This window comes from Halictus rubicundus, chromosome 16 (assembly GCF_050948215.1).
Source record: "Halictus rubicundus isolate RS-2024b chromosome 16, iyHalRubi1_principal, whole genome shotgun sequence".
In the NCBI taxonomy this organism is placed as follows: domain Eukaryota; kingdom Metazoa; phylum Arthropoda; class Insecta; order Hymenoptera; family Halictidae; genus Halictus; species Halictus rubicundus.
Genome location: NC_135164.1, coordinates 637,431 through 662,787, shown reverse-complemented (window position 1 = coordinate 662,787; position 25,357 = coordinate 637,431). Strand labels below are relative to the sequence as shown.

The following is a 25,357-nucleotide window of genomic DNA, read 5'->3' as shown; positions in this document are numbered from 1 at the left end:
ATCTTATTTACACTAACTTTCCGTTAATATAATTATAATGGAAAGTAACTTTCATCGTTCATTACACAAGTAAATATCATCGTAATTATATCATATTGGTATCATTTTCATTAGAAAAATGCTACGAATATATTGGTGAAAGTCCTATAAAAAAATTATGAAAAATAAAGGAGTTTTCTTTTAGTATTGTTATTACGTTACAATTTATGTTACTATTTATACATAATACGCCCGTATTATGTTACACTCCTCGGCGACCAAGGTCTCTCGAGCTTCTTGGCCCCTCATGGGGTATACCCCACGGTAGTGGGAATAATTCCGCAACCTTTATCATCCAGGCCGCAGCGACATATATCGCTAATTCACTGTATTTACACTCCTCGGCGACCGGGGCCTCGGCGTCGAGGATCGCTGTCCTTTTCTACGTTCGGCGCGGATCAAAGAAAGTGACTCCTGGAGTTGTGACTCCGTGTTGCTGACATAAATCGCGAATTCACTGTATGCAATTTTGCATATTTTCCGTATATACACATCCGCTATTTAATAATCATTATTATTCCCTATCATTATAATTCTAAATGATAGTTTCATTTCTCCTGTTTCAGAAGCAGTCCAAACAGATTCTAGTCCCAGTGGAACTGTCCATTATCCAAACGGGCATCGCCTGTTCGCAGTGAAGGTATGTACACCTATTTCGCAATGACTCCAAAGAATTCGCTAATCTAATTAATACTGTGATTGTTTTAATAAAAATGTGTCTGTCCTATTCTGAACTTGTCCTTATAATTCCTCATTCCTTAACCCAAATTAAATTCAAAATTTATTATTTTTCGTTTTGGTTTTTTTCTTATTATTTCGATATACACATTATTTTATTTGGCCAGAAGTCGTTTTGAAAAAATTGTGTGTTACTCTGTTCCTACATAAAAATATTTTTTCTCTAGATTATCACATTATTCGACTATCGTATAGAATATTTTCTACTGCCTAATAATGATAAATGTTCGAATTCATGTGAAAGGGTGTAACTGGATAAGGAGTACAGAAGTGCCTGCAAACCAAATTGAATTTGCAATTGGTCATTCGATAGATTATCCAAAGAAAGTACTTTGTGCCAATTTTCAACTCTATATATCGATACGACGGGGGCCACTAATGGGGTGACAAAGAAAATCAGGATCTTCCGTAATTTTTCGTATCCCCTTCAAATGAAAATTCTGAAAAAGCAGGCATATTTTAGCTATTAGAATGCACATCTATCAATTTTTTCAGAATTATAATGTCGAAGAAAATGAAACATTTTTCGTGATCTGCAATAACTGTTGCAGGTTGCAATGGGCGCGTGGCGCGAACGTGTCGCACACAAGCTGTCAATGAATATTTTCTTGACCTGCTCATATATTAGGGGGGCAATTATTTTGAAATTTAAAACAAACTTTGTAGTAAATTCAAGTTCTTATTTCTTAATTTATTATACAATCTCCATCATTATCAAAGACAGTTTGCCATCTTTCCAGCAAATTTTCAATCCCCCTCTTATAGAAATCCAGGGTTCGCGAAGCAAAATATGACTCAAGGTGCCTCCTTATAGTGAATGTTTTATTTCTTAAATAATGCTCCAAAGATCTAAAAAGATGATAGTCGGAAGGAACAATATCCGGTGAGTACGGGGGGTGCGGTATAACTTCCCATTGCAATTCTTTGATTTTTTCCTGAGTGAGTTTCGCTGTATGGAGCCGGGCATTGTCAATTTGCAGTATTACACCTTTTCTGTGGACTAAAGATGCCCTCTTTTTCAATAGTTCTGAATACAGCTGTTGTAATTGCTGACAATACAACTCAGCAGTAACTGTTTCTCCAGGTTTCAACAACTCAAAATGAATTATGCCACGACAGTCCCAAATGCACAGTAACACCTTTCTAAGTGATAAGCTAGGTTTAGGGATTGATACTGCGGTGTGATTTGGAGAAAGCTATTGCTTGGAACGCTTTATGTTATCATAACGAATCCATTTTTCATCTCCGGTAACGATTGTGTTAATAAATGGATCTCTACGAAATCTGGATAGCAATGAAGTGCAAACTGATCGACGAATATTCTTGTTGGTCTCAGATTATTATTGATGCGGTACACATATTCCTTGCCTATATCCCTTTCCCATTTCTTGTAGGTGACCATGTGGCTTCTCGATAATTCTTGTGTACTTAATTTTGGATCAGCTACCACTAGAGATTTTAGGGTGTCATTATCAAATTCAACTGGTCGTCCACTTCGAGACCTGTCAGAGACTTCATAATCACCAGCAGCAAATCTTCTGAACCAACGTTGACACTTGTTGACCTTCAATACATCTCCATAAACATCGCAAATTTTCTTTGTTGTTACCGCTGCATTAAATCGCGCATGAAAATGTAAAAGTATGCAATGACGAATATGATTCTCGGAAGGTACGGACGTCGCCATTTTATTACAGGGTTGTAAAAAAAATTATACTTCTTAGAATATTTTGAACACGGGCTGCTTTACCGAAAACTGTAAAAGAATGCATGTTCCCTCTTCAACGATCGGTGCAGAACTAAAGGCAAAACAAATTCTTTGCAAATAACACTGTCCAACAAAATTAAACTTTTTTCGAGTTTTGCAATACCTGTTGGGTGATTCTTATACACTTTGTCACCCTAAAACCGAATCTGAAAGTAGAATTGCTCCATCACGCAACGTTTTCGAAAAATTTTGGTTTTTGTAAAAATGCCCGATTTTGATACGAAACGACGTGTTACGCAAAAACTAAATACGCGAGAAAGTTCAAATTTGAGTCAAGAGATAGAGGGGACTCTCCTCTACATATTCATATAGTCAATTATATTTTTATGTACTTCCTAATAGTTGTAAATGGTTGTTAAAGTTTGAAAATGTGCCGACGCGGGTACTTTGTACGCCCTATTTTTGTATTTATGTGAAAAATCCTTTATCTAGCAGGAATTTACTATACAGGAATGCATTCTACAGACATTTCTGGTAAAGAAACCATTCACGAAAAGTATTTGGTTCCCTTAATGTACGAGAAGGATCAGAAAATGTTAATCGACAGCGTGTGCGCGACGCGTTCGCGCCAGACGGCCATTGCAGCCTTTTCGCGACTCGCCAGGGCCGTCGCAGTGCGTAGTCGACGTTGGTACCAATCACGTATGTCTTTGCTTACTATGCTTAATTAAATACATTTTTTTGTCTTTTTGGGTGCCAATCATTACAAAAGATTATAAAAATACGAGTTATATTCACATTTCATTGTGGAAATGCTTAATAAAGAAAATTGACCGCAGCAATGCGGTGACTGGAAAATTTTATTTTCAGTAATTGTTGTCTTATCTTTATAATTGTAATACCAATGGACATTCAAGATTCTTCCGATTAAAATAAGTACAAACACTATGTAAATGGGACTATTTTTATCGATTTTATTGATCGAAGTACATAATTAAGACATAGATCGCTCTATATTAAATCGATAAAATCTCGCGGAAGTGTATTTATCAGCCGGACTGTTTTTGTTATATTCATGACGAAATTATTTTAAAATCAAAACAAGGAATACAGTTCCAGCATTAATCTTTTATCAAGATATTTCAACAATGGAAAAACGTTACAAAGGAAAAGACTTATGTGCGGATGCTTGCTGGTTACTGCTGGACACTTATTATTGAAAATCGGGATATCAGGAACAAACGTCAAGCAAGGCGGAAACATTTTTAATTTGTTTACATCAGAAATAGGTAAGTTTTTGTATTCAATTTTCTTTATTAAGTATTTCCACAATGAAATGTGAATATAACTCGTATTTTTATAATCTTTTGTAATGATTGGCACCCAAAAAGACAAAAAAAATGTGTTTAATTAAGCATAGTAAGCAAAGACATACTTGAGTGGTACCAACGTCGACTACGCACAGCGACGGCCCTGGCGAGTCGCGAAAAGGCTGCAATGGCCGTCTGGCGCGAACGCGTCGCGCACACGCTGTCGATTAACATTTTCTGATCCTTCTCGTACATTAAGGGAACCAAATACTTTTCGTGAATGGTTTCTTTACCAGAAATGTCTGTAGAATGCATTCCTGTATAGTAAATTCCTGCTAGATAAAGGATTTTTCACATAAATACAAAAATAGAGCGTATGAAGTATCCGCGGCATCTCTTTTTCAAACTTTAACAAGCATTTACAACTATTAGGAAGTACCTAAAAACATAGTTCAATCCTGACTCAATAGACTTCATAGACTCAAACCTGAACTTTCTCGCATGTTTAGTTTTCGCGTAACACCTAATTTTTTTATCAAAACCATGCATTTTTACAAAAACCAATGTTTTTCGAAAACGTTGTTTGACAAAGCAATTCTGCTTTCGGATTTGATTTTAGAATGACAAGGTTTATAAGATTCACCCAACAGTTGTTGCAGATCAAATTTGGTGTTGTACAGTGTTATTAGCTTGGAAACCAAATTTTAAAAAATAAAAGGAATTTCTGAATTTCTGAAAGGAAATGAAATGCCAATTTCTTGTAAAAGTTATCAGATACTAAGTTTATATCTTCACAGTTTTAGCATCTCGTCATGGATGTTAACATATAATTTTTTTCAGATTTTTCAAAATCAGGGCACATAGTTTAAAAAAATAAAAAACCGCAATTTTTTACCATTGTTATGCCCGTATAAATACTGTTTATATGACTCATATAATTAATTTCGTAGATGGACATTATATGCATGTGTTTTCATGGAAAAGTTCTACCTCTCTGCTATATTAGTCTTCGTCGCTGTCATCATTGGTTACAGGGTGTATTTCTTTAGTAGAAATAATTTTGAAGAGAATTTCTGCCGGTCTTACAATCTGTGAAAGATATCGAGCATGCGATGAGTAATAAATTATCGCAGCTATATGGGAATACTATTTACACACTCACAGTGATAACGTTTAATTCTAGCACAACCTATTGCATCAGATATACATTCTATGATCTTTTAGCTATGTGCCCTACTTTGAAAAATTTGAAAAAATAATATGTTAACAACCATAAAGAGATGCTAAAACTGTAAAAATATAAACTTAGTCTCTCATAACTTTTACAAGAAATCGGCATTTCAAAAATTCTTTTTATTTTTTAATTAATTCTGAAAAAATTCATAGATGTGCATTCTAATAGCTAAAATATGCCCGGTTTTGTCAGAATTTTCAATTGAAGAGGATAAGAGAAATTACGGAAAAATCTGATTTTCTTTGTCACCCCATTACCACCCTCCATGTCGACATGTAGAGTTGAAAATTGGCACAAAGTATTTTCTTTGGATAAGCTATCGAATAGCCTATTGAAAATTCAATTTGGTTTGCAGGCACTTTTGACCTGCTTATCCTGCTACACCCTTTAGATTTGTTAGTAAAACGGGACGAAGGAGAATCGCGTCCGGGGATCTGCGGTACGAGTTTTAGATCGAATTACCGTGTATATGTATAAGTTCCCGATCTTGATATGAGACGCATGCACTATGCACAGAACGTTCCCAAGAAAATCGGGGCCATTCCCGGTTGCCTGAACCGTATTACTGGAGAACAAACGCATCCCGAATACTAAAACTCGAAGCATTTGTCTGCTTGACCGACTGGCTAACACGACGGCTTCTTCGACAATCCTTGCTACTTATTCCACGGATACTATGAGACTAGATCGGGGACTTTTATCAGTATCAAAGCATGCAGCATCTGTTTCTCTATTTCCGAGAATTTGTTGCACTTCGAATACAATCCACGCATTACACATCCGGGGATTTCGAATTTCAAATATTTCTACAGGGTGGGCCAAGTTAAGCTATCAAACAGGAATTATCCTTCGAAACTCTTCAAAACCACAACACTCCATTTTTTAAAATTAATTAAAAACTATTAGATGCAAAGATAATGGTCACATTTTTTTTTTGCTTTATGTTTCATAAATAATTTTTCTAATAATTCTTATTGTGGCGTCACCAACGTCGTAAAAATTGTGATAATTACGATGTGACGCGTGCTCGCACAATCTTTTGGAGGTATGCGAGCTGGTTGTAGGGTTCTTGTGATATCTTATCACGGTAATGGTCACAACACTGTTTAATAACAATATATATGTATTTAACAAAAACGGATAGTTATTGTACAGCGACGTGATTACAAAGGAGCGATGTTACAGAGGCGAGAGTTCGATGGTATCTGAAGAAAATGGAAAAGAATCTGAAAAACATTGACTAGACAGATTCCCTCCGCGGATAGGGTTCGAATAGTGGGGAACCAATAATTGCATTTAGGGGCGGTTTTCGGCATTATGCAACGCCCACGAGCTGGTATATTGTTCTGTGTAGACACTTAGCGGAGTCCATCGGAGGAAGACGACACCAAGTCCCGCGTGTCTGGAAACCGTCCCATAAATTACGAGCCCCCTGGCGCTACAAGTGGGTCCACGCTACGTCACGTGCCATCGAAAGCGGTACGGTCGAGCGGATTTTGCCCATGAAAATCCGCTGACATTTACCAGTCGTACCCTGGTCGTAAAGAAATAAATTTGTTAAGGATGCAATAGGAGACTTTCTCAAGAGTGACGTAGCGTAAACCCAGACTGAAATTGGGGCTGGCGTCGCAACACTTATTGATTACATGGCTTATTATCTATCATTTTAATGCTTATTTATGGCTTAAACTATTACCTTATTGTTTAATCCATTGAGCAATAAATAAGTTTTATTTATTGTTATACGTTATTAGATTCGGTGTAACGGAGTAGGTGTATCGGAGTAGGTGTAACTTAAAACAGTGAAAACGTTAGTAGAATTTAAAAATTCTGTTACATTATTTTCAACTTATTAAACATATTAAGAAAGATATTCGCTCCAGTTTGTTGCAATTCAAGTAGAAAATTTTTATTTTCCATCCGCAGACTAAAGATTATACATTACAAATAGATTTATCTCGGATTTATGCGATTGTAGTAGTTCTTATTTAGATTTATCTTCGAACGGCAGACCATTCTTACAACTATAAATTAAAAATGTTTTCGAACACTCACTGCTTTATTTATCCATTTTTTAAAACAATTTTAAAGATAATTCTTGTAGACACGGTAATTTTTATATTGTTTCGAATACAGCAGCTATTCATTTCATTAGATAATTCGCCAGACACCACGTAATTCACGGACGTTTTTGGTATTCTGGGTCAAAATAGACCCGGACTCCGATGTCGGAGGGTTAATACAGTGAATTTTGAGCTGTGTTGTAGCATTTCAAAGTTGTCGCTCAAAATACCTATTGTTACACTACTCTGATATAAAAAGTACAATTTGTACAATATTTGACAATTATGTAAGGCTCGAGTCATCGAATTTGGCTAAAAGAACTTTGGATCATCAAAGTTAAGAGGAAATTAAGGAGGTATTCTGGTTTTCGAAGCCGTTTTTGTATAAACTTTTTTCAGAAAAGCTATTGATCGTTTTGCAATGGAATTTCGTACACATATTTACAGGTATTTGAAGTAAACGCGATCAAGATTGCACGAGTTACATATTTTTCTATAGAGTATGTTACAATAATTTTACGAATTCAAGCAAATCCTTTTACATATACAATATTCTACAACACTTACACTTAAAGAAAATTAACAAAAATCTCGATTTCTTGAAAAATCGGAAAAAATTAGGATAACCTCTTAAGAACAGATTTTTCGAGATATCTCAAAAACTAGAGGATACCTGTCCCAAAAATATTGGACTTCGTTGAGAGGGGAGATTCCCAAGATCATGTGAAGTAACTTTTTCCTTTGCGAAAATATTCTCCCCCACTTTGTTATGAAGTTATTGACGAAGAAACGTGGACTAATCAGAGCGCAGCGTTAGCGTACGGATTCTGGTGCGACCAATGCCAATTCCACGTTCTGCTGTAGCCGCGCTCTTATTGGTCCATGTTTTTCGTTAATAAGTCCTTAGCAAAGTCGTGGAGAACATTTTCGCAAAGGAAAAGGTTACTTCAAATGACCTTGAGAAACACCCTTTTCGAGGAAGTACAATATTTTTGGGACACCCTGTATAAATCTGCCCTTACAAGTTTCGAACATCTTCCAGGATGCAACGTGTCATTTTACAATAGGTGCAATAGCCTAATGTGGATATATACAGGGTGGAGCATTTAAATGGGAACACCTAAATATCTCGGTTATTATTAGTCGTACAAAAAATCTCCACAGAATAAAGTTGTACTGTTTCAAGGGGCGAATTTGATGATGGTAAAAATTTTTTCTCAAGGTCATTTTTTTTACAAGATTTCAAGGTAATCGATATTTTTTTAATGGAATAATATATTTTTATTATCGCTATGTGATGGCCGAGGTCAAGACGAATCCAACGACCTGTAGTATTATGACCTTCACGTGACCTTGAGTTTGTTATTACCAACGATTTCACACCATACATTTACACTCCATGGGCGCTGGTGTACAACTTGTCGAAGCCATTTCGGGTTTTCGGTGCACCAATAATGCATATTATGTGTATTCAGTTGTCCATGGTTAGAAAAAGGAGCTTCGTCAGTAAAGAGAACGTCATAAAATATTCACGTCTTTGTATTTGCTACAATGTCCATGTACAAAAAGCAACACGATTCTCAAAGTCGTTGCCATGAAGTTCCTAATGTAAGGAAATATCGTGTGGATGAGATTTATGACGTTGCAATAAAGAACAAAGAATAAAGAATGTCCAATTTTTCGACAACTTGTAGTAGGATCAAAATTGACTGTAGCCAATACAAAAGTTTCGGCATGTTCTCCAGGAGCAGGCTTTGGTCGTTTACAAAACAATTGAACTATGCGGTCATAACTTTATCGAGAAGTATGATTTCTCTCAGGGTATCTTCCTGCGTACAGTTGAAATGGTTGTACTCAGTTACTTTTAGCCTCACCATAAACTAAAATAATTTCTACCTTTTCTGCATCACTGTACACCGTCGTTTCAGAAAAGTAACGTTATCTTACACAACCGAATAAATCCCGATGAATTTCTTAACCAGTTAGCTGTTGCGACCTCTTTGAAAAATGTGTACCTAAGTTGCGTCGCAAAAATTAACCGCTGTTTGAATTATAGCTGTTTTGACGAGTATACTCGTCATGACACAAAATATTGCCATTTCTTCATGACGAGTATACTCGTCAAACACAGTTAACTGGTTAAACGTACTGATTAGAGTCACCGCAAGGAGAAGAATTTGTATCAGTGTTTATAATTTATTGTAAGCGTGTTTACAGTCATTAGTCAAAGTTCAAGAACATCTCTTGAAACCCTAGGGGGATCATGTCATCATTCTTTCACTGTTTACATCAAGTGTTCTACTTTTATGAATTTTTCGTACTCAAGGTCACGTGAAGTTCATAATATTACAGATCGTTGGATTCGTCTTGACCTCGGCTATCACATAGCCATAATAAAAATATATGATTCCATTAAAAAAAATATCGATGACCTTGAAATCTTGTAAAAAAAAAATGACCTTGAGAAAAAATTTTTACCATCATCAAATTCGCCCCTTGAAACAGTACAACTTTATTCTGTGGAGATTTTTTGTACGACTAATAATAACCGAGATATTTAGGTGTTCCCATTTAAATGCTCCACCGTGTATATACATACGATGCATACTATTGTTGCATGTAAAATGGAGCATTTAAACAGCTCTTCAACCTAATCGCGCGTTACATCAATTGTATGCGTGACCTTAATGTTAGAAAATCTGTGATGGAATGATAATCATCCGTGGAACGGTCGCGTGTGAACTTCAGTTATCCGACGCAATCTCTTGACGCACAGAAATACAGTCGAAATGTGGTTGCATCCTGATGATCGGCGACGAGGAACCAACGTAAATAGAGCAGACAGTAATTCGAAGTAAGAACATTGATATCGGAATAGTAATGATCATGTTCGGTCCGTTTGACTCCGGTGGGAAAACGGTTCGTTGGTATTACGGTAATAATTTCTATTCACCTTCTTTCTTCCACTGTAATGATACTATAAAACGTGCATAACGTCTCGCACTAAATGCTATACAATCACGATCGAAATCGCTCTACCTAAGAGTAAACCAACCGTAACAACAAATTGTAAAAACAGAAATCTTTGAAGTGGTTGCTCAAAATGCTGGCCATTTGATTCAATGCACAATTGGAAGCTCTTCTACTTCCTGCGACGTCAAGCGAGTGCAGCTGCAATTCTTTCCTTTATCTCTTCGAATGTTGATGGTTTTTCATGTTGAACCACATTTTTCATCACACCTTTATCTTATCGTATTATATGAAACTTTTAAAAAATTTTAATCACCTTGTGCAACAAACACACAAAAAGCCTTTACCTATCAAAAACGTTTGAAATCGGCCAACTTCAAACACGCATAAATTTTGAACCAGTGAAAAACTTGGATTTTTGGCATTTTCTCGTCCAGAGAAAACCGGGTACCATGATAAAAAAAAGTAAAAAAATTCTAGGTTGCCATGGTGAAGTTAATCCTAATTATCTCTCAACTGATTCAAATTTATGTGATATACTTTATCAATTTATGATATAAAAGGTAGGGGTCATTCCATTTAAAGAAGTCATAGTGACCGTGAAATCTCCAAAAGGTCTTCGTCCGTATAAAAAAAATTTGCATCTCAATATTTCCCCCTCTATACCATGCAAGTTTTGTATACATTATTTTTTGATACCATTATAAACAACGGAAATGTTGAAGGTAGTCAAAGTTCTTCGTGAACCCTTTACATATGTGGATTAAATAATAAGAATGGTATAATAATTAATATTGTGGAATTGTTTTTTTATGCTCTACCAAAATATTGAAAGGATAATATGTAAATATACTTCAAAATGACTTTAAAGCCTTCAAAACGAATGATGTTGAGGAAAGTCTATCTGTACCGTTATATGTAAAATAATACTTGAGGCAACGTAATTTTTGTTTTAAGAAGTATTTGCATGCAACAGCAAATGGGGCATGTTTAGGCGATCCTATTTAGGTGTGAGACAACCTGTAATTACTACTAACTTTTCTGGGATAACCGTTAAAGGAATAAACCTCTCCTCAAAATTCGTTCGCAAATTATTTTATCGTTTTATATAGTTTTATACATTAAACAAATAATACAACAAATTTTCGATGTAAGCAAAAATAATAGAATTTTACTCGAACAGTATTATAAAACATTAAATGTCAAAGATTTGAAAAATGTTTACAATTAAACATTTAATACTAGCAATCGGTAATTATTTACAAAAAGGATAATTGTATATCACCTTTTTATATAACTGTGGATTAAGTTTGTTTACGCTTGTCATTTTTTAAACTCATTAATACTTTTAGTCTCTATTTTATAATATACATCTCTTGAACACATGCTGAGAAATTTGAAATCAAATTTCCAAGAAATAATAGCCTTAAATTCTTCTAATGTCTTTCCATTTTTGTAATTGAGGAATTTATTTTTATAAATGCGTAAAATCCACAGTCTATTGGTAAGTGTTACAAACAACCAAATAAATTGGCCACACCGATAACTGTTATAAGCAACTATAAAATATTTGCATCATTAATAAATATTATGAGCAATCAAAATGCAGTTTTCCTCGCCACAAACGGTTATGAGCAACCAAAATAAATTTTGCTCGTCTATAAAGGTTGTTGTTGGCGCAATGGGTTAGAGTGAACAACTCGTTGTCTAGGCACACAGTTTTAATTATAACACACAAGAAAGTAATAATTGTACATACTGGATAATATAATAAACGTAATGAATGAATGAAAGTAATCGACTCGACGCAGTCACATTTTTACACATGTATATCGTACAACGAACAACACAACGCGAATTATAACCTATTCGCAGTTGTCGACTATGATGAAGATTTTTCGGTTACTTATAATAATCATTATTTGTAATCAAAAAGTTTTAGTTATAATTTTAGTTCTAACAGTTAAGGTCCCTGATAATAATCGGTATCACTCGTGTGTGCGAGCGGAGTTATAAATTAATAATTTATTTATTTATAAAATTATAAATAAATTGATTATACAGCGTTGTTTAAAATTTTGTATATTTGAGGCACTCCCGATAGACTGCCAACAAAATCGTTTCAACAAAAGTGAATGAGTTTTGAATGGTCTACGAATTACATCATTGAGATTTTGGAAACAAGTTCCATTTTAATGAAAAGTCTAGGTCACCTCGACGTCGTTAAATGGAACTACATATGTATATCTGACCACACAGTTTTATAGGCGATTTCAAAACGAATTCAATGACCTGCTGTACTATGACCTTCAGTTGACACTGGTCAAAGAAATTGGTATTAAGTAGCGATTCTTCTTGTGTAACAAAGCTATATATCATTTCTTTTGTGTCTTCGAAGAAACAAACTGAAAGTATGATAAAGCGTATTGAACTTCTATAACAAAATGTGTAAAAGTAAAGACATCTTTCATTAATGCCTGCCACACTTCGAAAACTCGAATCCGATGTTATCACACGTGATCACAGATGAGGGGAAAAAGTTACCCTTTCTCTCTGCCAGTACCGGAGCATACACGACAGAGACGAAACGTGTCACGTGAGCTTCCGTAAAAGGGGAAGTTAGAGTGGGGCCACAAGTTTTGATCTGGCGGCGCTGGTAATAACACTGAATGAAAAAAGAAAGAAGATCAACGGACACGGGTCAAGATTGAAGACCAAGACGCAACAGAAATGGGAACGCGGTGAAACGACCGGAGAAATCACGGAGGAACGATCGTAAGATACTGAATGGTTACTAGCCATTGAAGAATTGAAGCAAAACGCCGTGACGAGGCAGAATGGGGTCGATAAGACCCCATAAGACCTGCAAGAAGTGCAGTCGGCTGCGGTGATCGTGGTCGACAGAAAAAAGAGTGAAAACCAAGGTCCAATTGTCCGAGTCACCGTCCGTTACCGGGCGACCTTCTTCGAGGTCCACCCGTTACATATGTTACGCGCGCACCTGAGGAACGGTAAAATGTGGATCCGAGTCTCCGTCGAGCCATCGTGTGCGACGACAGAAAGAACAAGAACAATTGCCAGCCACGAATCACCGTAGTACGAACAACTACGCAGAATATCAATCTCCATCGAACTCGTTAATGACTTTTAACTGTCCGACTGATCTCGGTCAATTACGGTACGAGCAGCGGGTCGAGTTATCTTCCATGTTGGCAGTTGGGTACTCAAGGTTACCGATTTCTTGTGTCCATTAACAGTTTCTTACGTTTTACTAGGGGAGGGACATAACATTGCTTTGAACGGTTGAAAAATAAGAGAATGCATATATATAAAATTGTTTCTTCAAAAAATCTTTATGCACATCTTATTATATGACATTTAACAGTAGTATTCGCTGAAAATTTCAGTGAAGTAATGTAATCTTGAAGTACGTGGCAGCCATGTTTCCATGCTGCCATTTCTGCAGAACACCGTCTGTGGTACTTACCAGATATATCTTCGTTTAATCTAATACACATTGCTTAATTATCCATTAAACTTAAGACTGGAGTGTAGCCCTTGTAGAAGCCGATTTTGAAAAAAATACTTTGTAAAAAGATTTTGACTGAAATTATTTTTTATCGTTCTCAGCTTATTTTGTTGGTAAAAAAGAGACAATATACTGACCAAAAATCCCCATCGTCAAAGGACTACATAATAGTCATACAAATTTTCCCACAAAATTTTACCAAATTGGTCCAGCATATCTGGTCTTTCGAATATTTCTGGTACCGTGGTTGAAAACTTCATTTTGAGAAAAACGTGTTGAAAGTTTAAATTGCCTGTTACCTCTATGTATCTAATAGTTTATGAATTTTCAAATAAAATTTTGGGAGAGTGTTCAAAAAGGATAATATCAACAGAATATACCATTTTTGAAACAATGGGTAAAAATGAAAGTAGAAAGAGTGGTACTTTCTTGTATGCAACTGAATAGTGCATATAAATTTTTTCCGTTATAGTGCATTTTTTTAAATGAAGGTGATCTTTAATCTGTTAAATGGTATGTTATTACGACAATACAATAATACAAGGTATTCGCAATATTTCTTTCGCTCCTGATTATGAATGGATGTGAAAATCACTATCTACATTGCACATAGTTTAATTTGTGTTGATACACGCAGCCATTTTGTATTAAACAAGTGCGTAACGTTACATCTAAAATGTTGAAGGTTACCTTAATTTCTTAAAAATGAAAACTCCGATTTACGTAAAAAATGCAACAAAAGAAATTCTATAGTAGTATATTCTTCAATTAGAATTTTTTTGATTTAGTCAACTAAATAAAATAATAAATGCTACGGAGAAAGAAATTATATAGACCATTATGTTGTTTACAAAAAAATACACCAGTATTATTAGAATACTTTCTATTTTATTTGTGCAATACGGGGTGTTCCAAAAATGTTGTACTTCCTTGAATAGGGTGATTCCTGAGTTCATTTGAAGTAACGTTTTGCTTTGCGAAAATGCTGTCCGTTGCTTTGTTAAGGAGTTATTAACGAAAAACACGAACCAATCAGATCGCGGCCACGGCTGACGAGAGGTCCCGCTGAGCTTGGCGTTAACATTGGCCGAGGCCGGATCGTCCACTGTACGGATCTGCAACGGAAGAAGTTACTTCAAATCAGAGTTGGGCATTATATAGATAAAAAATTATTTGAATAACGATTTGAATAAAAGATACTTTATCTTTATTCGTTATTCTAAGGTCCGAATAAAAAAAGTATCTTTATTCGACGAGTATCGAATAAATAATTTTATTCGACGAGAATTTATCCGACGAATAAAGATAATTTCTTTTATTCTAAGCGGATTTATTCGAACTTCGAATAATTTTTTCATCTTTTATCTGTATCTTTTATTCGAAGCCTTCGAATAAATCTTCGAATAACTTTTGCCGAGCGCCGAGCTTCAAAGACCCAGCGACAACGGACGACATACAATGTAAGCGGATGGAGAATCGCGCACGAATGAAAGTTTAAACTTTTAGATTTCTCTTCAATCTTACAGAATCATAAAATTGTATCTAGAAACTTGTTACCATAAATCGATATACAGGGTGGCCCACATAACTCTGAACAGCTCAATATCTCGAAAACTGTGCTATCGATTTTAAAGTTCTTAGTTTTAAATTGCATGGAACTGAAGGGCCTTTCTGACTACATAAACGTGAAGTGGCCTCCCTTCCCCTTTAACGGGGGAGGGGAGGTACCTTTGTAATTTTAAATGGAACCCCCTATAAAATGTTACATATTTAGATTCTACCGGAAAAAGCAAGTCAATTTTGTCTGAAACATTTTTTTGTCAGATACTTCCATGATGAGATATAACAGTTTGAAGTTTCGAGTTGTAGGTACTTGAAGCGCTCGGAAATAGCGTTATGGAATTATACGCGCTTGAGTCCTTTGCTTATTCGTGAAGAAATAAAATGTACTTTAAATTAAATGTTCAAAATGTCCACCACTCTATACTATAGAGTTTGAGAGAGAATCGAGTTTTTTTACACAATTCACCGTGCTCGCGAAGCCGCTTTTCTAAATTATGAAATGTTGCATGACATTTTTTGATCCCATAACGTTCAAAAAACATCACTGCTGCACGCCGATAATTTTTTTGGCATTCACCTAACGTTAATAACATATTCACTTCTGTGTCAAAAGTAGCCATAATGACAATGTTACTGCTTGAATAACAGTTCTAAACTGAAAACGTTTTCATAGATAAGTGAGTCAAACTCAAGAATTGTAAATATTATTGTTTGTGTTTCTTCATGAATAAGCAAAGGACTCAAGCGCGTATAATTCCATAACGCTATTTCCGAGCGCTTCAAGTACCTACAACTCGAAACTTCAAACTGTTATATCTCATCATGGAAGTATCTGACAAAAAAATGTTTCAGACAAAATTGACTTGTTTTTTCCTGTAGAATCTAAATATGAAACATTTTATAGGGGGTTCCATTTGAAATTACAAAGGTACCTCCCCTCCCCCGTTAAAGGGGAAGGGAGGCCACTTCACGTTTATGTAGTCAGAAAGGCCCTTCAGTTCCATGCAATTTAAGACTAAGAACTTTAAAATCGATGGCATAGTTTTCGAGATATTGAGCTGTTCAGAGTTATGTGGGCCACCCTGTATACACCTATATAGAACTGACCATTATCATTTATCACACTTTCTAATAACAGCAGGAATAAGTTAGTAATGACCTAAAATGTCCCTGTAGTAATGATATTCAAGACTTAAATCACATCTTATGGCAATATACATGTATTTTAGAAAATCTTAAAACAATTTTTTTTTCTAAAATTTTCTAGAATTATTTTTCCTTGAAAGTACCATCAATTTTTCAATTTATAAAAAGTAAGTATTACTTTTTTTTTTGTTTCTAGCAGAAATTAAAGGTTACAGAAAGTTCACCGATTTTCACCTCTGGTGTTGGACTTCGTGTAAGTTCATTTCTACCACATATTTTTCATTGACAAAATTAGTTATTATTCTTCGAATATGAAACTTATCCAAAAAATTAAAAAATACCACTTCAGAATCCCTTGAAGGAAAATTGCAAAAGTCGCTTAAGTTTTAGGGTTCTAAACCGAGCTGTCCCCACGTAGGGATAAATGCAACTTTTTAAAAGGAATTACGCGTATCGGTTGTATCATAATCAATCTATGTTCGGAATAACGTTCACGGTCGGGATCTTCAAGCGGTTAATGGTTAGGGTAAAAGCCAGTAATCTACATCGCGGTTTCACGCACCTTGGTTACCGCGTGACGTGACGTTTCGCCCGCGTTATAGTGAATCTCGCGGTTCTTGCCTTGCTGCCGCGCGTACTGGTTTTTCTCGTCAATTTGGTACAAAATTGATTCAACGACGTTATAGTTAATTGATGCAAGAAAACTAATTCCACCGAGCACCAGTGAAAATTGCATAAGTCGCGGTAATTAAAATCACGCTCGAAGTGTTCATTAATGAGGCAACTGTAATTGTATGAAAAAGAAGAAGCACTTAATTACTCTGGACGCCATTTAGGAAGTAGACTGTGGAAGAAGGAGTACCGAAGTTTCTTGAACTGTAATTTCGAGGTTCTGTTATCGCCATAAAGAGCAAATCCTGCCGCGTCATGTCCTCTTTTGTCGCATACTTATCCTTTGAAGCATCACAGTGAATAAATTGCAAAAATTAACACCATTTCACAGCTATTTCTATTATATTTACATAAGCGTTCAAGAAATTATCTGTCGATGTGTATGCAATACTTTTTAAAACTCTATAATTCGCAGTTAAAACTTTATCTTAATTTACTCAATGGCAACAATAATTTCAATCGTATACGTTTATTACATCGTTGATTTTCTAAAATTCTTTTTTTAATTGTTTAAACAGAGGCCAATTTAAAGGATAAAGAGGTTTTTGGCTTCTTTGAAGTATAATGAAACTTATAGCAGGATAATCGAATCTTTTCCAATACAATTTTATATGAGTTACCTCATAAAAGTTTATATATTTGTTGTTTTTTTGTCATATTTTAACAACTTTCATTTAGTTCTATTTTAAATCTGTGTTATTAGGAAACTGATTTTTATTATAAAAGTATCGTAATATTTTATGGTTATGCCGAAATTTTCTTATGACTTCATTGGAGGAATTAATGACTTGAAGCATTATGTCAGTAGTGAACTCATAATATTATTTTACGAATTAGTTTTACTAAATACGTTGATTAATGATGAATTTTATTGTAGATATTAATATAGGTTAAAGGTACGAGTTACCGTGCCTCGCCCGGTTACCGGACACAAAACAAAATTTTGCAGAAATTAATAAAAATAACATAAAACACATAATATTGATATATTTTTAAAACTAAAATTGATGTTTCACCTTCGTATGTAAATCAAAGGTATTACAATAATTTTTGTTGAAAATATAGAAACTTTAGTTAAAAACCTTATTCTTCGGGACAATGCAATTTTTTGTTTTCGATTATGAAAAATGCTAAGAAACCGTGAAACACCAGAGAATAATAAAGTAAAGATTTTATTTTGCCACGGCATACAAAGTTGTAAGGATTAAAAGTAGTAAGTTTAAATTTCTTGAGTCCGGTAAATAGGACTTAAATCCTCAGATTCAAACTTGGTTAATATTTCTTTTGCTTGTTACCAAAGTCGTCCAGAAATATTTGACGATATAGAAAAAAGGTTGATAACCAATCGTTTCTCACAAATAATGCAAAATAAATTACAGAATACCTGAAAATTAACAAAAAATCCTCCTATTCTTTACTAAATATTCGGTAACTGGTACCTTTACCCTAGTAACATATTGATTTCTAGTACATATTCTGGGTGTTATAAACACCTTTACTATAAAACTTTATATTGAGAAAGTAATGAACCTATATGAATTTCTTAAGCTCAATGTAATCTTCCTATAAAGTGCGTTATACAAAGCTTCTTCAGAAAATTGGAGGAGGATGAAATAAGGATAAAAATTTGAATTATATACAATATTAGGTACATTTTAAAATGGGTTTTGACTCGGCCAATGTCAACGTCACGTTCAGTGGGACCTGTCGCCGTGCCGTGATTGGTGCGTGTTTTTCGTTAATAACACCTTAACGAAGCCGCGGAGAATATTTTTGCAAAGGAAAAAGTTACATGAAATGACCTCAGTAATAACACATTTCAAGGAATTGCAACATTTTTGAAGCAAGGAATTGCTTTATATTACAATACGAAGTTACTGAGTCGTGTGGATGTATGTAGTAGCGTAGCTGTGGTAATAACACAATTCAACAAAATGAAACTTTTTTCGTGATCTGCAGTAACTGTTGGGCGATTCTTACAAACCTTGTTATATTAAAACCACATCCGAAAGCAAAACTGCTCTATCACGCATCATTTTCGAAAAACATTGGTTATTGTAAAAATGCACGATTCTGATAAAAAATGAGGTGTTACACAAAAACTAAGCATGCGAAAAGTTCAGGTATGAGTCAAAAGATAGAGGGGACTCCCCTCTACATTTCCATACAGTGAACTATATGGAGAGTCCCCTCTATCTTTTGACTCAAACCTGAACTTTTTCGCATGTTCAGTTTTCGCATAACCTCACCTCATTTTTTATCAAAATCATGCATTTTTACAAAAACCAATGGTTTTCGAAAACATTGCGTGACAGAGCAATTTTCCTTTCGGATTTGGTCTTAGGATGACGAGGTTTGTAAGAATCACCCAACACTTATTGCAGATCAAATTTGGTGTTGTACAGTGTAACCAATCCCAGAATTAGCGGTATCTAATATTTAATATAGAGAAAGTTACAAATAATATAATAACCGCCATGTGCTCTCTGCTGCGTGGCAGGACGGAAGACGAAACGACAACGGAACAGTTTAACTGGCCTCCGTTCGCGCATGCGTATTACACGTAGATGACACGGCAGTTCCCATATACACTCCGCACCACGAGAGAACCATACCGCGTGAAAACCGATTTTCGTTCGTCGCTGCGCATCTTCGCCCTGATTGGTGGTATTCCCACTCCGTACGCTCCCTCACCAATGCACAGCACATGCGCGCAGTGACGCCACGCGCTGCAGAGCGTCATACGTAGCCATACCGGGTGTTTACACAGTATGGTCACGATTTCCTATATCCTATATTTCCATGCTAATCCGTTTAATTACGGTACGCCGCGTATATGAAGTGGAGTGGGAGTTCTGAGGTTCGCAGCGCCTTCCGCGACGAGTCAAGCTGCGCGAAACGGTACTGTTCTCTCGTGATGCAGAGTGTAGAAGCAGTAGATTGTTGGCGCCATCTATACAATAGAGAGGCTACTTCTTGGAGTGCGTGTAAGCCAATGACAGAGCGTAAAACTCAACACACAACAAGCATAAACGTTTGTAATTTTGGAACTGTTGCAAAAATAAAAACAATTTGTGTTGAAGATGACCCAGTACGCCAGGGATAGGCATTTTTGTCTCAAGATCGACCGAGACAAGACCGTCTCCACCATAGCGCAGACTGTTCCCTTCCTGTAAGCGCCGTTGCCGTGGGGCAACGAACACGCAAGACACCAGCGAAGGCGATGAAGGTGCGCGCTGCATGAAAGAAGGATTGGTGGGAGAAGCAGGCGTTTAAGGGTCGATGAATACCTCATAGGCCGGCAAGCCTGGCGGTTTTTCCCCGCATACACGTATTTTGGGGTCCGTGAGGGGTTCGAGCTTGAGAGGGTTCGAGATGCTCGGAACAAAGGCACAGCGTGTCGTCTGCTACTAGAACCCCAGGAGTTCCCAGAACTATGTTAGGGCCTGACAGGCTGCTGGCGTGGCGGCACGAAGGCAGAATGAACATGCTATATTTATTTTAAAAGTTATTAACTAGAACTTTCCAGAGTTCGTCGTGATAATAGGTGGGGATTGCTTTGTTAAGGAATTCAAACGTTATAACAAACAAAATAACAATTTGTTACTATGGTAACAAAGAAAAAAAGGAATATTATCTGCCAATCTGTACGGTGAAATAATTCGACAAACAACTCAAGTAAACACAGCGGAGGTTCTGAACGTTCTGATTCGTTGCCGTCCTGAAAAGAACGTTGACGGTCGACGCGCAGAAAAATATTGTGCCAAAAAATTTTCTTTGGAACGGCGAGAAATTAACAGAAATGACCTGTCGTAAGCCTCTCTATACAGAACAGCCCCGGGGTCGGTACATAAACAAATCGAGCCTATCGTTGAGTCTGCCTATCCCCACCTCAGCCGCGCCCGTAGGCCCAATGTTTTGACGTTGAACGTCACACGCTACATAGATGCGTGACCGCTGTAACCAATATTTCGAATACAGCTGAAAATGCGTGTGAAACGAGGCCTGCCTCTTCCACTCTGATCCAATCGGCCGCGCATCAATACAATGTTACCACTTCGGACCCACACGAAATGGTGTCTTGTCGTAGTAAGCGGTAACGGTTTAATATCTTAGCCCACTGCTATAACCCACAGTTTACGTCGAATAAGTATCATGGAATTAATCACACGAGAATTTCTTGGTAAAAATTGTATCTATTGTTACGTTTTCCGACTAGGAGGTGCGATATTATGATTTAGTACGAGAGGGAGTCCTTTCCAGCACGACCGTGTGTTTTCCTTCGTGTATTCGTTGGACGGTGGTCATGAAGTAATTAAAACTCGTCTCAGAAACTAATTTTTACGTTAGCCTCATTTTTAGAGTTGACCAACATCTGACTTTGTCCGTCATAAAATTGATGGGCTTGGGCTAACGGACGAACGGTACAACACCTTCTACCTGAATAATTAATAATACGGTACTCCCTTTCGGAACCATTGATTTTGAACAATGTAGGAGATAAATCATTTTTAGGTCCTTATGGATAGGAATTCTAAAGTCCCATGTCCTTTGTACTATCGATGGTATTAATCTGTACTGTACACTCAGAGTGTACGACACCCCAACAATAATTAGGTAAAATAAATGACATCTCGCGTCCACTTTTCTCGCGTTCTGCTTTTCACTACGTAAAAGTTGCAATTTTAGGATAAACGTTGTCGACCCTTATTTCAGAATGCCAAAAGAATATTCGACAATTTTATGGACCCAAAATAGCAAATAATTTAAACGTGATAGCCGTTTGTAGTTATTAAAGTGTTTCACATCCCATGTGTACCGCATGAAATTTTTATACGGTGTGTACAGGGTTAATCAAGTTGCAAAGTATCGTAGTCGGAGAAATAACACTATTGATTTCCCTGAAATGAACATATTATTATTTTCCTGTGTAACTGAAATAATTGTTGAAATCATATATTAGGTTTGAGGGAAAGTTCTGTCGTATTTTAAATAAGCAGGTAATTTTACTTGTAAGTCAGAAACACATGTTGCTATTGAGCCATTGGGAAATCAGAATGGTCAGACTACCTGGAAGATGGCAACAAGTCATTACAAACAATAGAAATTATATCATTCAATAATGTTGAGAATCTAGTCAAGCGAATGAGGCACAGAGTGACTCAGAAGCGAAAGGAAAGAGATGTAGGCAGGTGACTGGAAAATGGATGCGGATAAGGTGCTGGTAGATCAAAATACGTGTGTAACGGAGGATTAAGTATATTAACCCTTTGCACTCCGTATTTTATTTCAATTTCGTTACCAGCAGCTCCCAACGCTTTTAAGTATTAAATTTGATATTTACTTCAAGATCATTAGCAAGATCATTCGTATTATCCTCCTAAGTTACGTAAGTTTTCTCTCGCTTAATAATAATAATAACAATAAACCGGGGCTGTAAGAGCGTCGGTAACGTGTGCGCGACATCTATTTATTTGGACATGAAATAATGTCGAGTGGGACTCGACAATAGAGCTCCTGAGATAAAAACTAATGTTCGAGTCACACTCGACATAGGAGTGCAAAGGGTTAACAACAATAGTGGTTGAGTACAAAAGGAACGGTGTGCCGAGACGTCGTCGCGAATACCCTTAAGATACGCGAAGCCCGCGAATACAAATATAAGAAGACGGTGATCAGTCGATCAGAGAATTTGCCAATTTGCCATTTTCGTGCTGCGGTTGTCGCGGGTTATTTATACTGTGTGGGGCCACCGACAGCGGAAGGAATAAGGAGTGGGGTTTTTGGAAATGACAAAGGATTTGGCAGTGTCGCAGTGTTAGTTAGCGCACAGCCGCTGCTGCACAAGAGACAAGGACGGTGGGTAACGGATTTGATATTTTGGAATATGGGAAACGATGGCCCACGCGACAAGTACTCTATCAGACGTAAACATGAGGTTTACGTCTGCCTGCGTTGACCCGGTCTCGGCGCCGAGCTCGATCAGCTGGCTATTGTCAACCGAGCACCGAGGCAGCTCGTCTGCGGATTAGCACAAAAACTTTATGGCCTCTATATTGCCGAAATGGTTTTTGCATTACCGGAGTTACCGGTAACGCCTGCAACGATTTTGAACAAATAATATAAAACATATATTTTTATAAATTGATCCAAATGTTTTCTTTAAAATACGACAGAACTTTTCCTCCAACCTAATATATTTTTATAACAGTTCTAAGTACCCAATATTTGCAATTTTTAAGGCTCCGCGAATAAAAAAACGGAATTTCAAAGTGAAAAAAATCGTAGAATACGACCATATTTTTAAACAATTTTTTACACTTGAATCGGTGGTAAAATTTGCAGAACAAAGATATTTCTGTGGGTAACGGAAGAAAGGGGAAAGGAATGACTCCGTGGTGGTTTCCTCACGTAAATATATTTAGACGTGTCCTCGTGCGGGAGACTTGTTGTCTCTCAAACGTTCGCGACTCGCTCTCTCTCTCTGTCCTTTCCCGTTGACAGACTTCGTCAGACTGCCCAAAACCTAGGCGGAATGGTAGTGGAAACTTCGTGGGGGAGGAAGTTAAGGAGAGGAAATTAAGGAGAGGAAAGTCCGCACGTGCGGAAAAAGGCAATAGGAGAAGGAAGTCGGAGAAAACGGGAAGGTTCGCCAGGGTCTGCTCTTGGATCTTGAACAGACCCCAGCGAGACCCAGGGATCATAAAATCGTACGGTTAAGCCCGCGTGGGTCTGGTCGTCAGATGTGGATGAGGACTGCCTAGACCCGCACAGAGCGGAAATACAAAACAATGGGAAAGGGACAGAGAGAGTTTGGAAAGCTTTCGGGGATTTCCGCGGCATAAGGCGTACAGGCGTCGCCAAGGCCGCCACATTTCTAATATATTTTCATTAAGAGATTACATTTGCGTATAACATGATAAATTATTTAAGAAGAGTTTTATATGTATAATTTACGTACAATAATACATATAAGGATATGTGACGCTGTTTCACCAAGTGGCAGGAACGTTTCCTATCTCCATGATGTTGTAAAGGAGAGATGCCGATAGGTTACCTAAAGAGCTGTGGAGCCCCTAAAAACAATTTTTTTTGTGCCATGCACAGCAAGGAACTGTCAACGAGCTCTCGAAAGGCCATCTGAAAATGCACAGACATTCGAGCTAAATAGCCTGACATTCCGGAGAAGAAAATATGCTACGAAGCCTGGCAGGCTTGTCCGCTCCTAAACGCTAGATATAAAACCAGGGTTCTAATATTTTGTCCGCTGGCCTGGCCTGTGAGGTATGCATCGAACCTAAGGGGTCCCTGCCGTGCCCATCACTGCAATAGACACTGGTTTTCAACACCATTTTTGCGCGATATTTAGGAATTTTTTTCAGGAAAACTATTGAACCTTTTGCGTTGTGATTTTGTACACATATTTATTAGTATTTGAAGAAAATAAGCGATTTTTGAAAAGTAAAAATAATCAAAATTACACGAGTTGTATATTTTTCTATGGAGTATGTTTTGAAAAACCGTGGGTCGACATTTGACATAATACCGGTCGTTCTGCTAATCGGAAACAAAAAAATAAAGTTGTTTATTAATCAGCGTAAGTGTAATTATGATCTGAATCAAAAGAAATTAAAAATCTGGATTACTAATTAAATGGTGACATTTTGAAGTCAAATTACCTATTAATTTGGATATTTTTCGGCCTTCGGTACGATAAAAATATTAGGAGAAATTGACACATTATAAAAATGTTGGTTTCTGCCAAAGCAGGATATGTGCTGAAGATTCTCTCGAACTTTCAAGTGAATTGGTCAACCGGAATTTAAGATATCGTGACAACCGTTTCAATTATCAAAATCTCGCAACGCCAGTTGTATACTTCAAACGCCTATAACTACGTTAATTTCACGAATTCAATGAAATCTTTTTGCACACATGTTCTACAACACGTTAAAGAAGAATCGATTTTTTTAAAATGAAAAAACAGAGTACCTCCTTAAGAATGAGGGGAGGGGGTATGTACAATACTGTGTGGGCATTGATCTTGGTATACTTCAAGGTCATCTGTGAGACAAACTCTGTTTCATAAAAACACAGTCTCTTCTTTAATATTCGCGTATATGTAAAATGCCCAGTGAATGTTTATTAGATTTGAGTATCATTCGCGGCTTGCACGATCCTGTGACTGGTTTCACGGTTATCAGGAGGCAAGCAGGGCTACATGGCAGATCTCCCCTGTAATGTTCAGTATTAGATATGTAGATAACCGCGAAGCAAATTACGTCGCGATCCTTTAATACCGTGGGTAGTAAGCAGAAAGACAGACTGGAAGTCCGCGGAAGAATCCGACGAAGAAAGACGGTTAGGAAGAGGGCGGGAGAATCC

General features: G+C 36.7%; 2 protein-coding genes across 3 annotated transcripts in view; one reads left to right on the top strand and one right to left on the bottom strand.

Moving 5' to 3' along the window:
• LOC143361999 (uncharacterized) overlaps positions 1–4,359 on the bottom strand; it is a 533,154-nt gene extending 528,795 nt beyond the window's left edge. The window contains exon 1 of the mRNA XM_076801769.1: positions 4,268–4,359. Coding sequence (XP_076657884.1) covers positions 4,268–4,344 — 77 coding nt within the window. The 5' untranslated portion in view covers positions 4,345–4,359. The remainder of the gene's footprint in view (positions 1–4,267) is intronic.
• The window catches only part of Pip (heparan sulfate 2-O-sulfotransferase pipe), a 217,607-nt gene that overhangs the window by 176,763 nt on the left and 15,487 nt on the right, over positions 1–25,357 (top strand). The window contains exon 3 of one of the 2 annotated variants that reach the window (XM_076801765.1): positions 609–679. In XM_076801765.1, the coding sequence (XP_076657880.1) occupies positions 609–679 (71 nt within the window). Of the gene's footprint in view, positions 1–605; positions 680–25,357 lie in introns of both variants that reach the window. The other variant, XM_076801764.1, reaches the window with a different exon arrangement.